The 13,493-nt window shown below is 45.0% G+C and overlaps 1 protein-coding gene across 2 annotated transcripts in view; it reads right to left on the reverse strand.

Annotated features, from left to right (window-relative positions):
• Positions 1-12,823, reverse strand: part of atf6 (activating transcription factor 6) — a 112,547-nt gene extending 99,724 nt beyond the window's left edge. The window contains exons 1-6 of one of the 2 annotated variants that reach the window (XM_052465669.1): positions 12,577-12,823; positions 9,073-9,152; positions 8,446-8,521; positions 8,192-8,289; positions 7,353-7,473; positions 6,751-6,936 (exon numbers count right to left, since the gene is read on the reverse strand). In XM_052465669.1, coding sequence (XP_052321629.1) covers positions 6,751-6,936; positions 7,353-7,473; positions 8,192-8,289; positions 8,446-8,521; positions 9,073-9,152; positions 12,577-12,673 — 658 coding nt within the window. In that variant the 5' untranslated portion in view covers positions 12,674-12,823. The remainder of the gene's footprint in view (positions 1-6,750; positions 6,937-7,352; positions 7,474-8,191; positions 8,290-8,445; positions 8,522-9,072; positions 9,153-12,576) is intronic. The other variant, XM_052465672.1, reaches the window with a different exon arrangement.
• Between the last annotated feature and the right edge of the window lie 670 nt (positions 12,824-13,493).

The following is a 13,493-nucleotide window of genomic DNA, read 5'->3' on the forward strand; positions in this document are numbered from 1 at the left end:
GGGCACCGGAGCGGGGCGCCTGGCTCACCGGGGCACCGGAGCGGGGCGCCTGGCTCACCGGGCACCGGAGCGGGGTGCCTGGATCACCGGGGCACCGGAGCGGGGCGCCTGGCTCACCGGGCACCGGAGCGGGGTGCCTGGCTCACCGGAGCGGGGCGCCTGGCTCACCGGGGCACCGGAACGGGGCGCCTGGCTCACCGGGGCACCGGAACGGGGCGCCTGGCTCACCGGGGCACCGGAGCGGGGCGCCTGGCTCACCGGGGCACCGGAGCGGGGCGCCTGGCTCACCGGGGCACCAGAGCGGGGCGCCTGGCTCACCGGGGCACCAGAGCGGGGCGCCTGGCTCACTGGGGCACCAGAGCGGGGCGCCTGGCTCACTGGGGCACCAGAGCGGGGCGCCTGGCTCACTGGGGCACCAGAGCGGGGCGCCTGGCTCACCAGAGCGGGGCGCCTGGCTCACCAGAGCGGGGCGCCTGGCTGACTGGGGCACCAGAACGGGGCGCCTGGCTCACTGGGGCACCAGAGCGGGGCACCTGGCTCACTGGGGCACCAGAGCGGGGCACCTGGCTCACTGGGGCACCAGAGCGGGGCACCTGGCTCACTGGGGCACCAGAGCGGGGCACCTGGCTCACTGGGGCACCAGAGCGGGGCACCTGGCTCACTGGGGCACCAGAGCGGGGCACCTGGCTCACTCCCGGGAGGAAGGCCGGTTCCAAACCGAATGCAATCACTTTTTTTACCCGGTTCAAACTCCTCCCACTGGGGTAACCCGGGACAGAAAAACAAACCCCTAGAAAGGGGCTGCGTTCCACCCAAAAGGTTCAAATCAAAAGGCGGTTTGAGACTGAACATCCATCTACTGATTGACCAACCAGTAGTGGTGAGTATACCAGTTGACTAGAGACTGAACATCCATCTACTGATTGACCAACCAGTGGTGGTGAGTATACCAGTTGACTAGAGACTGAACATCCATCTACTGATTGACCAACCAGTGCTGGTGAGTATACCAGTTGACTAGACTGAACATCCATCTACTGATTGACCAACCAGTGGTGGTGAGTATACCAGTTGACTAGACTGAACATCCATCTACTGATTGACCAACCAGTGGTGGTGAGTATACCAGTTGACTAGAGACTGAACATCCATCTACTGATTGACCAACCAGTGGTGGTGAGTATACCAGTTGACTAGACTGAACATCCATCTACTGATTGACCAACCAGTGGTGGTGAGTATACCAGTTGACTAGAGACTGAACATCCATCTACTAATTGACCAACCAGTGGTGGTGAGTATACCAGTTGACTAGAGACTGAACATCCATCTACTGATTGACCAACCAGTGGTGGTGAGTATACCAGTTGACTAGAGACTGAACATCCATCTACTGATTGACCAACCAGTGGTGGTGAGTATACCAGTTGACTAGAGACTGAATTGACCAACCAGTGGTGGTGAGTATACCAGTTGACTAGAGACTGAACATCCATCTACTAATTGACCAACCAGTGGTGGTGAGTATACCAGTTGACTAGAGACTGGAGACTGAAAATCCATATACTGATTGACCAACCAGTGGTGGTGAGTATACCAGTTGACTAGAGACTGAACATCCATCTACTGATTGACCAACCAGTAGTGGTGAGTATACCAGTTGACTAGAGACTGAACATCCATCTACTGATTGACCAACCAGTAGTGGTGAGTATACCAGTTGACTAGACTAGAGACTGAACATCCATCTACTGATTGACCAACCAGTGGTGGTGAGTATACCAGTTGACTAGAGACTGAACATCCATCTACTGATTGACCAACCAGTAGTGGTGAGTATACCAGTTGACTAGAGACTGAACATCCATCTACTGATTGACCAACCAGTGGTGGTGCTGAACATCCATCTACTGATTGACCAACCAGTTGACTAGAGACTGAACATCCATCTACTGATTGACCAACCAGTGGTGGTGAGTATACCAGTTGACTAGAGACTGAACATCCATCTACTGATTGACCAACCAGTGGTGGTGAGTATACCAGTTGACTAGACTAGAGACTAACCAGTTGACTAGACTAGAGACTGAACATCCATCTACTGATTGACCAACCAGTGGTGGTGAGTATACCAGTTGACTAGACTAGAGACTGAACATCCATCTACTGATTGACCAACCAGTAGTGGTGAGTATACCAGTTGACTAGACTAGAGACTGAACATCCATCTACTGATTGACCTACCAGTGGTGGTGCGTATACCGGTTGACTAGACTAGAGACTGAACATCCATCTACTGATTGACCAACCAGTGGTGGTGAGTATACCAGTTGACTAGAGACTGAACATCCCTGTACAGATTGACCAACAGAGTACAGAGTTCGGTGTTTTTCGTGTTTAGATTTTTACCATGGAAAGAATATTGATAATGGTACAGTCTCGGCCCTATAACCTAGCCTGATGGAACCAGCCTGATCACTGTGTTCACCATATAATGCCCAGGGTATAACCTAGCCTGGCAGAACCAGCATGATCACTGTGTTCACCTTATAATGTCCAGGGTATAACCTAACCTGGTAGAACCAGCCTGATCGCTGTGTTCACCTTATAATGTCCAGGGTATAACCTAGCCTGGTAGAACCAGCCTGATCACTGTGTTCACCTTATAATGTCCAGGGTATAACCTAGCCTGGTAGAACCAGCCTGATCACTGTGTTCACTATATAATGTCCAGGGTATAACCTAGCCTGGTAGAACCAGCCTGATCGCTGTGTTCACTATATAATGTCCAGGGTATAACCTAGCCTGGTAGAACCAGCCTGATCGCTGTGTTCACTATATAATGTCCAGGGTATAACCTAGCCTGGTAGAACCAACCTGATCGCTGTGTTCACTATATAATGTCCAGGGTATAACCTAGCCTGGTAGAACCAGCCTGATCGCTGTGTTCACTATATAATGTCCAGGGTATAACCTAGCCTGGTAGAACCAGCCTGATCGCTGTGTTCACTATATAATGTCCAGGGTATAACCTAGCCTGGTAGAACCAGCCTGATCGCTGTGTTCACTATATAATGTCCAGGGTATAACCTAGCCTGGTAGAACCAGCCTGATCGCTGTGTTCACCTTATAATGTCCAGGGTATAACCTAGCCTGGTAGAACCAGCCTGATCGCTGTGTTCAACATTCTATTTCACTTCACATGAAATAGAAATACGAAGGCAGTGATCAGGTTGGTTCCACCAGGCTAATCATAACCACATAGAGAATGTAATCAGTGATCAGGTTGGTTCCACCAGGCTAATCATAACCACATAGAGAATGTAATCAGTGATCAGGTTGGTTCCACCAGGCTAATCATAACCACATAGAGAATGTAATCAGTGATCAGGTTGGTTCCACCAGGCTAATCATAACCACATAGAGAATGTGATCAGGCTGGTTCCACCAGGCTAATCATAACCACATAGAGAATGTGATCAGTGATCAGGTTGGTTCCACCAGGCTAATCATAACCACATAGAGAATGTAATCAGTGATCAGGTTGGTTCCACCAGGCTAATCATAACCACATAGAGAATGTAATCAGTGATCAGCTTGGTTCCACCAGGCTAATCATAACCACATAGAGAATGTAATCAGTGATCAGGTTGGTTCCACCAGGCTAATCATAACCACATAGAGAATGTAATCAGGCTGGTTCCACCAGGCTAATCATAACCACATAGAGAATGTAATCAGTGATCAGGTTGGTTCCACCAGGCTAATCATAACCACATAGAGAATGTAATCAGGCTGGTTCCACCAGGCTAATCATAACCACATAGAGAATGTAATCAGTGATCAGGTTGGTTCCACCAGGCTAATCATAACCACATAGAGAATGTAATCAGTGATCAGGTTGGTTCCACCAGGCTAATCATAACCACATAGAGAATGTAATCAGTGATCAGGTTGGTTCCACCAGGCTAATCATAACCACATAGAGAATGTAATCAGTGATCAGGTTGGTTCCACCAGGCTAATCATAACCACATAGAGAATGTAATCAGTGATCAGGTTGGTTCCACCAGGCTAATCATAACCACATAGAGAATGTGATCAGGCTGGTTCCACCAGGCTAATCATAACCACATAGAGAATGTGATCAGTGATCAGGTTGGTTCCACCAGGCTAATCATAACCACATAGAGAATGTGATCAGGCTGATTCCACCAGGCTAATCATAACCACATAGAGAATGTAATCAGTGATCAGGTTGGTTCCACCAGGCTAATCATAACCACATAGAGAATGTAATCAGTGATCAGCTTGGTCCACCAGGCTAATCATAACCACATAGAGAATGTAATCAGTGATCAGCTTGGTTCCACCAGGCTAATCATGACCACATAGAGAATGTAATCAGTGATCAGGTTGGTTCCACCAGGCTAATCATAACCACATAGAGAATGTAATCAGTGATCAGGTTGGTTCCACCAGGCTAATCATAACCACATAGAGAATGTAATCAGTGATCAGGTTGGTTCCACCAGGCTAATCATAACCACATAGAGAATGTAATCAGTGATCAGCTTGGTTCCACCAGGCTAATCATAACCACATAGAGAATGTAATCAGTGATCAGGTTGGTTCCACCAGGCTAATCATAACCACATAGAGAATGTGATCAGGCTGGTTCCACCAGGCTAATCATAACCACATAGAGAATGTGATCAGGCTGGTTCCACCAGGCTAATCATAACCACATAGAGAATGTGATCAGTGATCAGGTTGGTTCCACCAGGCTAATCATAACCACATAGAGAATGTAATCAGTGATCAGGTTGGTTCCACCAGGCTAATCATAACCACATAGAGAATGTGATCAGGCTGGTTCCACCAGGCTAATCATGACCACATAGAGAATGTGATCAGGCTGGTTCCACCAGGCTAATCATAACCACATAGAGAATGTGATCAGGCTGATTCCACCAGGCTAATCATAACCACATAGAGAATGTAATCCGTGTGTGTGTGACCAACCAGTATCTTTGAGGGCCCAGGTGCTAATCTACACTGCTATGCCCATCGGTGCTCTGGCAAAGACCTTATCTCCAGCCTCACCTCTTGCCTGCTTTCCAACGGTCGTCAATGGGGAGAACAGAATTAGATAAATTTAGTCAATTTAATTTATTTAAACTTCAACATAGTATCTGTTTGTGTGCGTGTGTCATATCACCTATCCCTAACTGCCATTGGTAATAGAACAGTGACTCTGTGTGTTCACTGATGCATGTGATGCAGAGAGACCTGGCACTCAACGCGTCCCCCTCAACGCGTCCCCCGTCCTCAACGCTGTCCCCCTCAACGCGTAACGCGAATGTGATCCTCAACGCGTTCCCCTCAACGCGTAACCCCTCAACGCGAATGTAATCAACGCGGTGGTTCCCCTCAACGCGTACCCCTCAACGCGTGCCCTCAACGCGTGCCCCTCAACGCGTACCCTCAACGCCCAGGTGCCCCTCAACGCTGTACCCTCAACGCGTCCCCCTCAACGCGTACCCCTCAACGCGTACCCCTCAACGCGTACCCCTCAACACATCCACAGTGAGGTGATTTCTAATAACACAGCCCAGTAACAGCAACACCCTTTTCAGTATGTGTGTCACTGCTGAACTCTGCCTACTGTATTTCTACAGATGGACTGGAGATGCTTTTGCCAGACGACAGCTTTAGTCGTTTGATGGGGAGACCATCATTGGGTAGGTTTTATCTGACCTGTTCGATCTCCAACGTCGGTTATGTAATATCTGAAACACAAACTGGTCATAACTGCCATTGGTAATAGAACAGTGACTGTGTGTGTGTTCACAGAAACATGTATGGAGCCAGGACATGGAGACTTGCAAGATGATGTGATGAAGTCCAGACAGACAGGCTTGATACTGATGTCTCTGAATGGACAGAGACCTGGCACTCTGACAGACAGATACTGATGTCTCTGAATGGACAGAGACCTGGCACTCTGACAGACAGACAGATACTGATGTCTCTGAATGGACAGAGACCTGGCACTCTGACAGACAGATACTGATGTCTCTGAATGGACAGAGACCTGGCACTCTGACAGACAGATACTGATGTCTCTGAATGGACAGAGACCTGGCACTCTGACAGACAGATACTGATGTCTCTGAATGGACAGAGACCTGGCACTCTGACAGACAGATACTGATGTCTCTGAATGGACAGAGACCTGGCACTCTGCATTAAAAATGTTAATAGACACTTACTTGTATTGTCTGTGTTTTTATTACTGAAATGAATGGTATCAGTCAATATCGGGAGGAAGAAACGCTGTGCATTCTGCACCAGGATCAGGGAACTCCTGTTTGTGGTACATGGCGTTGTGCCTGGATACATCCGTTAGCCGTGGTATATTGGCCATATATCACAAACCCCCGAGGTGCCTTATTGCTGTTATAAACTGGTGACCAACGCAATTAGAGCAGTAAAAATAAGTTGTCATACCCGTGGTATACGGTCTGATATACCGCGGCTGTCAGACAAATCAGCATTCAGGGCTCAAACCACCCAGTTTATTATTGCTATTATAAAACGGGTTACAAAGATCATTAGAACAGTAAAAATACAATGTTTTGTCATACCCGTGGTATAGTGTCTCGTAACACGGCTTTCAGCCAATCAGCATTCAGTTCTCCAACCACCCAGTTTATAATATGTATTATAGTGTAGTCTTTGACTCACCTATAGGTGGCGCTGGCTGTATTCTGACAGGGGCAGGTTTGACCACAGCGGGGTGAGGCACCAGGGTGGTCTGCAGGGGCTGGATGATGATGCTCTGGAGAGGGCCCGCGGCATGCTGGGGTACAGCCGTTACAACTGGTCTGGGCTGGATGGACACCTTGGGGGTGAGCTGGATAGGCCTCTTCACTGTGAGACGGATCATAATTCATAACCATTTCCATTTTTTTATTTTTTAAACGGACCCTTCTTCCCCCTGCAGATGCTATTGTATGTATCGTAAAAAAATATTTGGTCCATTGAAAGCAGGGCGAATGGACTTGAACCAATAAACATCTGTTGTTTGGTTATACTAATTTCTGGCTTGAGTCATCATACTTTTTCAGATCCATTAAAAAGAACAAAGTCAATCAATAACATATTTCCAAACAGACTGACGAGGGAGAGTGATACAGTATGTTCACTGAAAGCCAATGTAACTAAACGAAGAAATGGCAGCCTGATATGAAAGAGGAGGATGATGGATGGATGGATGGATGGATGGATGGATGGATGGATGGATGGATGGATGGATGGATGGATGGATGGAGAGGTGTATATCTGACCTCGCGTGGCCTGATTGGTCCTCTTGGTGGCCCTCTTGGCCAGGGGGGGCTCTGAGAAGCCACTGGACTCGGAGCAGACAGAGACGGCAGGAGAGGGCTGAGGAGATTGGCCTAGATCCTCCTGTAGAGGGCAGCAGAGAGACAGGCCATCAACGTTTCCCTGATGTGTGAGGTTTTACAATACCTCCAGAAGGTCCAGTGTTCCCCTATATGCATTTACACGCAGCGCACCACCACCGCTAAAATACTCATTATTTTAGTGCTATAATGCCGATTGTATAGATGTATGGCCAACGAAGTTATTCACCCACTGACAAATATCTTGCTAAAAGGAACTACAAAGTTCTTCAAGACTGATGCCTTTGGCGACATCCAAAATATCTTTGAGGTGTAGTGCACAAATGTCCTTGATCATAATGGCAGGAGATATAAACATGTGCAGTGTAGGGTCACAAGATCTAACCCTAGTCCTCTTTCTGACATGCTGTGAAAACAACTGCCTGCTACATTATGTTAATATGGCCAGAGTTGTCATCACCTCATTTTAACGAGGGGGCGGGGCCACACCTCTGGCAGATGGTGGATAATTAGTCTGACAAGGTGCTTCAGACCTTCCTTAATGAGGTGCTCAAGTGTGTGTGTGTGTGTGTGGATTGCGAAAGCAGATGGCAGAGGTAGCAACGTGTGTAATGGTACCATGTGGGGCGAAAACACACAAACTAACACAGATGGGCCTAGACACAATGGACATACTCCCAGCCATACAAAATAGGCACATCAAACACATAAATGTAAAATGACCTACAGTGAAACACACTGGAGAGAGACAGGGGACTTACTTGTATGGAGTAAGGTGACAGGGCCTCTCGAGATGCAGGCGAGGTGACAGAGCTCATGGTATGGGCAGGAGAGAGAGAGTCCACACTCTGATCCCCATCTGCAGACAAGGAACACAGAGCTCATGGTATGGGCAGGAAGGAGAGAGTCCACACTCAAATTTACACGAGAGAAATACTGGTACTGACATGTTTAAACAATTTTCGTCTTATACCACCTTATACCATAGACCTGATTAGACCGGTATTTGACACACCTGTGTAGGTGCTGCCTGTGTCAGTGCTCCAGGGAGGCAGGTCGATGTCAAAGTCGAGGTCTGGGGCATCGCCGGCCTAGAGGGTTAAACAGAGCAGACACGCAATCACTGTACTTCTCATTATGATGGTTCACTGTGAATCTGGTCTGTTACGATTTTCTAAAGTGGAACTACCAGTGTTTTAGCAACATGAAATCTTGTAAAAAAAAAATCTGTTTGTATACAACCTCAGGGAAGAATATGACGCTTTAAAAAAAAAACATTTTATGACAAGGGAGCATTTAGATATGGTCATTCACAGAATGTTTGGAAATTATGTATACTAAAAGGCATTTGTGAAAATTCTATAGCAATATATAGTGGGGAAGTGGCCGTGCGTTGGTACAATTAACACACTGCAGTAAATAAAACCTAATGAAAAACATCTGTCTCGACCAAATAGAACCTATTGGTTTTGTAGCAGAAACTGGGAATTTTATATATTTTTTTCACTGATATTATGATTGTCTGTTTGATATCTGCAAAGTAGTTAAAACACTTGTCAGTTCCACTTTAAGGGACAGTGTTGCCTAGAGTGTGTCTGTGTAGTCTGTGTTGCCTAGAGTGTGTCTGTAGCCCTGTACTCACATATCCCACGCACTCCAAGGCCTGAAAAAGTTCATCTGCATCTCCAAGGTTGTCCAGCTCGTCAAACAGGCTGATGTCTGCTTGAGAGCAAGAGACACACACACACACGTCTGATTTAACAGTAGCCTTACATGAAAACAATACTTAGTTGCCTTCGCCAAAGACTAACTACCGTTTTAATCGAAGGCTAGTTTAACAGATGCCTTGACATGTTTCAGATAGTTATCCACAATGTCAGGTCAGATAGTGAATCACAGTTTAACCATATGGGGCTAAAGAAGGAGAATTCTCTTAGTCATAGATATGGCTATTCACTTACTATTTACACATTGTTAATGCATAACTGACGGCCCACTTGTTTGATCAAATTAGTAAACATTCCATTTACGTTTTCCTGTTTGTAAGGGCTCTCGAGTGGTGCAGCAGTCTAAGGCACTGCATCTCAGTGCTAGAGGCGTCACTACAGACCCTGGTTCGATTCCAGGCTGTATCACAACCGGCCGTGATTGTGAGTCCCAAAGGGCGGCGCACAATTGGCCCAGCGTCATCTGGGTTAGGCCGTCATTGTAAATAAGAATTTGTTCTTTACTGACGTACCTAGTTAAATAAAAACATTTTTAAAAATTGGAATGTGCTTTAAATGACTAAAACCAAATCAAAACTGTGTAGACATAATGGAACTACATTCATAGTACATTTTCTTGAAATGTCCAGTTCACTAAAAATCACAACAAATTAAAGCTAGACTGTCACAGAGCATCAAAGAATAGAAAACGATGGATAGAGGACTATTTTTTTGTTCATTTTGACCATGAGGAAATATAACCAATTTTCAGTGTGGCCCTTCGGACCTCGTTGAAGACAATGCTTCTGGACTGTATCATGTTAGCTCCCCTCTCATTCTGACTCTAGTCTGTCCTGAGGAACCACTGGGAGTCTGGACTGCATCATGTTAGCTCCCCTCTCATTCTGACTCTAGTCTGTCCTGAGGAACCACTGGGAGTCTGGACTGTATCATGTTAGCTCCCCTCTCATTCTGACTCTAGTCTGTCCTGAGGAACCACTGGGAGTCTGGACTGTATCAAGAGATTACTTCTTCGATGCAAATGTTGTTGATCAGCATTATAAAATAAAAAGACCCAAATGGAAAAGAAACAGATTTCTTTTAATCCATGAAAAATCAGCCAGAACAAGCTCATTAACTCACTGCATGCACACAGTCCTATTGAATATGCATTCATCTGTATTGTGAATAGGCCTAGGCTACATCTTGATTTACCCAGTTTATCAACAGACTACAGATTTACTATTCAAACAAATTATTACTATTATGTAGTTAGATTTTTTTTTAATATTTGTTTTTACCAAAGTGAAATGGAATGTTTGACTGTATAATTGATTAATTAATGCATACATTAAAACAATCTAAAATGACTAAAGTAATGAATGATGTTGAAATCAAAAGATCTGTCTGGATTAAGTGCCATTCTGTGACCTTGGCTAATACACCTTATTTTGATTGCCCTGGTATCATTTTGGTGTTGTTTTGGTAGATTATCGTGATGGTATCGAGTATTGTGATACTAAAGGTATCGAAGTCAAAATGCCAGTATCGTGACAACACTAGAGCCTACATGTTACGCCTCCATCACACCAACAGCGTCATTTGCGTTTTGGGACACCAGAAGTCCATTCATTTCCAATGAAACGCTGCGTTTGACTCGCAGCGTTGTGTTACAGAGACAGTTGCAGTGCGTTCTGTGTGGTGCCACACGTTGGATTTATCGAATGTACGTGTCAAGCTGTACGCGAAGACGGCTCGGCAGAAATGGTAGCAGAAGGTGAACGTTGAACCTTTTGTTGCACACAAATTCAGATGATGCTGCGTACCATTTTGCACAATGACCCTGTAGGTGTGTGAGAGAGGTGAGTAAGCATTTCACTCTTGGATTCTAAAAGAGCCTAGGCTAGTCTGGCTCATCAACATATGTACATTCTTATAGTTTACTTAGATTTGTGTGTATTCGGTATTCGTTGTGGAATTGTTAGATATTGCTGCACTGTCTGGGAACTAGAAGCACAAGCATTCCGCTACACTCGCAATAAACATCTGCTTACCATGTATGTGACCGATACATTTGATTTGATCATGACTCTCAGTTCCATTACATTACACATAAGAGAGTCATTGGACCAAGGTATCTTCTGTATGAGGGAGTTGTGTTAAGAGCCCCTACTCTCGTTGCAAAGCATATTTACGGAAGACAGCCGTAAAACAAAGCCACCTGTGGAAATTAGCTGTCTAGCATGCTCTGAACACCTGTGTGCAACTGAAGATAGTGAAAACAGAAACGTGTTGTCAATTAAAAAATTAAGTTGGCTGCAACTGTGATAAAGCCAGTTAAAACTGTGTACATAAAGTAAGTGTATATTTTGCATTAGTGAAATGATTTTGATGTGATATTAAAGTAAAGGGCTTTATGTTTCTAGAACCCTACCGCAATTGATAATCGATTCACGTTTCGATTTGGCTGTTTTGGCCGCAAGAGCCAGTCTACCTCTGAAAATAACGTAAGGCAAGGGTTTTTACAACTAACCCAAGAAAGACCACACAGCATGTCAGCAAATGACACCTGTTAGGAGCCGATTGGCGCGTTCTAACATGTATTTGCATATTTCCTTTAGGGAGGGCCTACTCTGTGAAATGCGAGTACACTCCTTCTAAACAACGCAATTTCGGGGAAACTTTGGCAAAGGGTAAAGTCTACAAACATGTGTCCACTCTGTTCGTGAAACGGATTCTAGTTTTAGAAACAGAAAACTGCATTGAGATCAAATGTTTAATCGATGAGGAAATAAGCAGAAATATCGGCAAGAAATTCCATCGAGCTCCATCTTGGTAGCGATTGGAAACGCCAACCGGATGCTTCACATTTATACATCCGGTTAAATATCTGTCTCGATGTTCTCTTTGCTTAAAATGTAACAGTTGGCTCCTTAATAAGACTACATTTTGGGCTAAGGCTAGCCATATCTATGACTAAAAGGACGTTTTGCAATATACTTTTTTGTATCTCTTCTCGCGAATTCATAACCCTACCCCCCCTCCTAACAGGCTAGCTAGTACCCCCACACACAACAAAAATAATTATATATTTTTTTTTATGCTAATAATAATAATAATAATAATAAAACATATATTCGTACAGGGCAGAGATAGTTACAAATAATTTAACTTAGATTGTAGAGGATTCAGATTGTAAAACGTTATTTTTTTAGACATGGCAACAGCTACCAGTGGCCGAAAGCGGTTACTGACTTGAGGCAGTTAAACGTTAGCTAGCCAGCTACCATGTTAGCAACAAGCATGGCAAATGAAGAACATTCATTCGATAGACTATAACCATCGTAAACACAACCAACATATTTCCGAGGAGTTAGTGTCTCTCTAAAACGGTACACTAGCAAGCTAGCGTTAGCTGTTGGCAAGTGACGCTTGCTTACCCCACTCGCCATCCTGGTCGATGGACATGGTGCCAGTTTCACTGTTCATCATTTGTTGTTCTTGAGTCTCGAAGTCTAACATTAAATCGGACGACATTCTTCCTTGAATACATTAGTAACCGATTTTATAGAAATAGTTTATTCCAATAGGTCATAAGCTTAGCATCTGCTGTACATGTTGCTGGTTCGTATTCAGATAAATGTTCTTCCTGTTCTACTAATAAAAAAAAAAGAAGATACACGTCTTGCTTTACCGTAAATCTACGGCACCCGAGAAGGATATATAAATCCCTCGGTGGTTGTAATGACGAGATACACCATGAGGTTGCAGCAAAACACAGGTTCTAAAAAGTATAATTTTCCTCAACCAGTGGGTTGCACACAATTAGCCATGTCCGTCATCCCAATTTAAAACGATTATTTATATTACTCCTAAAGTGAAGGGGACAGATATTTTGTCAACAGTAGGCTTAGCAACGTTTGGCCTCTATTTCATGCCTTTAAATTAAAAACACAACTACACCCCAAAAACACAATTATTCACCAGTTCCACCCCAGTAGCAGCCTCAAATGTTTCAATTAACAAAATAGTCCTACAATTATATCCTTCAAGTGAAAGAGGCCTTGTCCACTCAGACTATGGTCTACTGTAGACTATATCTGGAAATGCTGTATACACATTTGAAAGGTGAGACAGCATCAGCCAGCTCAAATAGCCCAGCTACGTTCCATAGCTAGGTTTCCTTTCCAATCGATCAGACAGACAGATGGGTACATGCCAGTCAGTTCAAGCTGGGCCGGGGCCCTGTTCTGTGGTAACAATAGAAGCCTGTTCTTTCCAGGTATATTCTTAGACATTAGTGGTGATTCCTAAATGCCCCAGCCACAGGTCACTCACATTGGCATAGTAAAGATCA

Source organism: Oncorhynchus keta, chromosome 1 (assembly GCF_023373465.1).
Source record: "Oncorhynchus keta strain PuntledgeMale-10-30-2019 chromosome 1, Oket_V2, whole genome shotgun sequence".
In the NCBI taxonomy this organism is placed as follows: domain Eukaryota; kingdom Metazoa; phylum Chordata; class Actinopteri; order Salmoniformes; family Salmonidae; genus Oncorhynchus; species Oncorhynchus keta.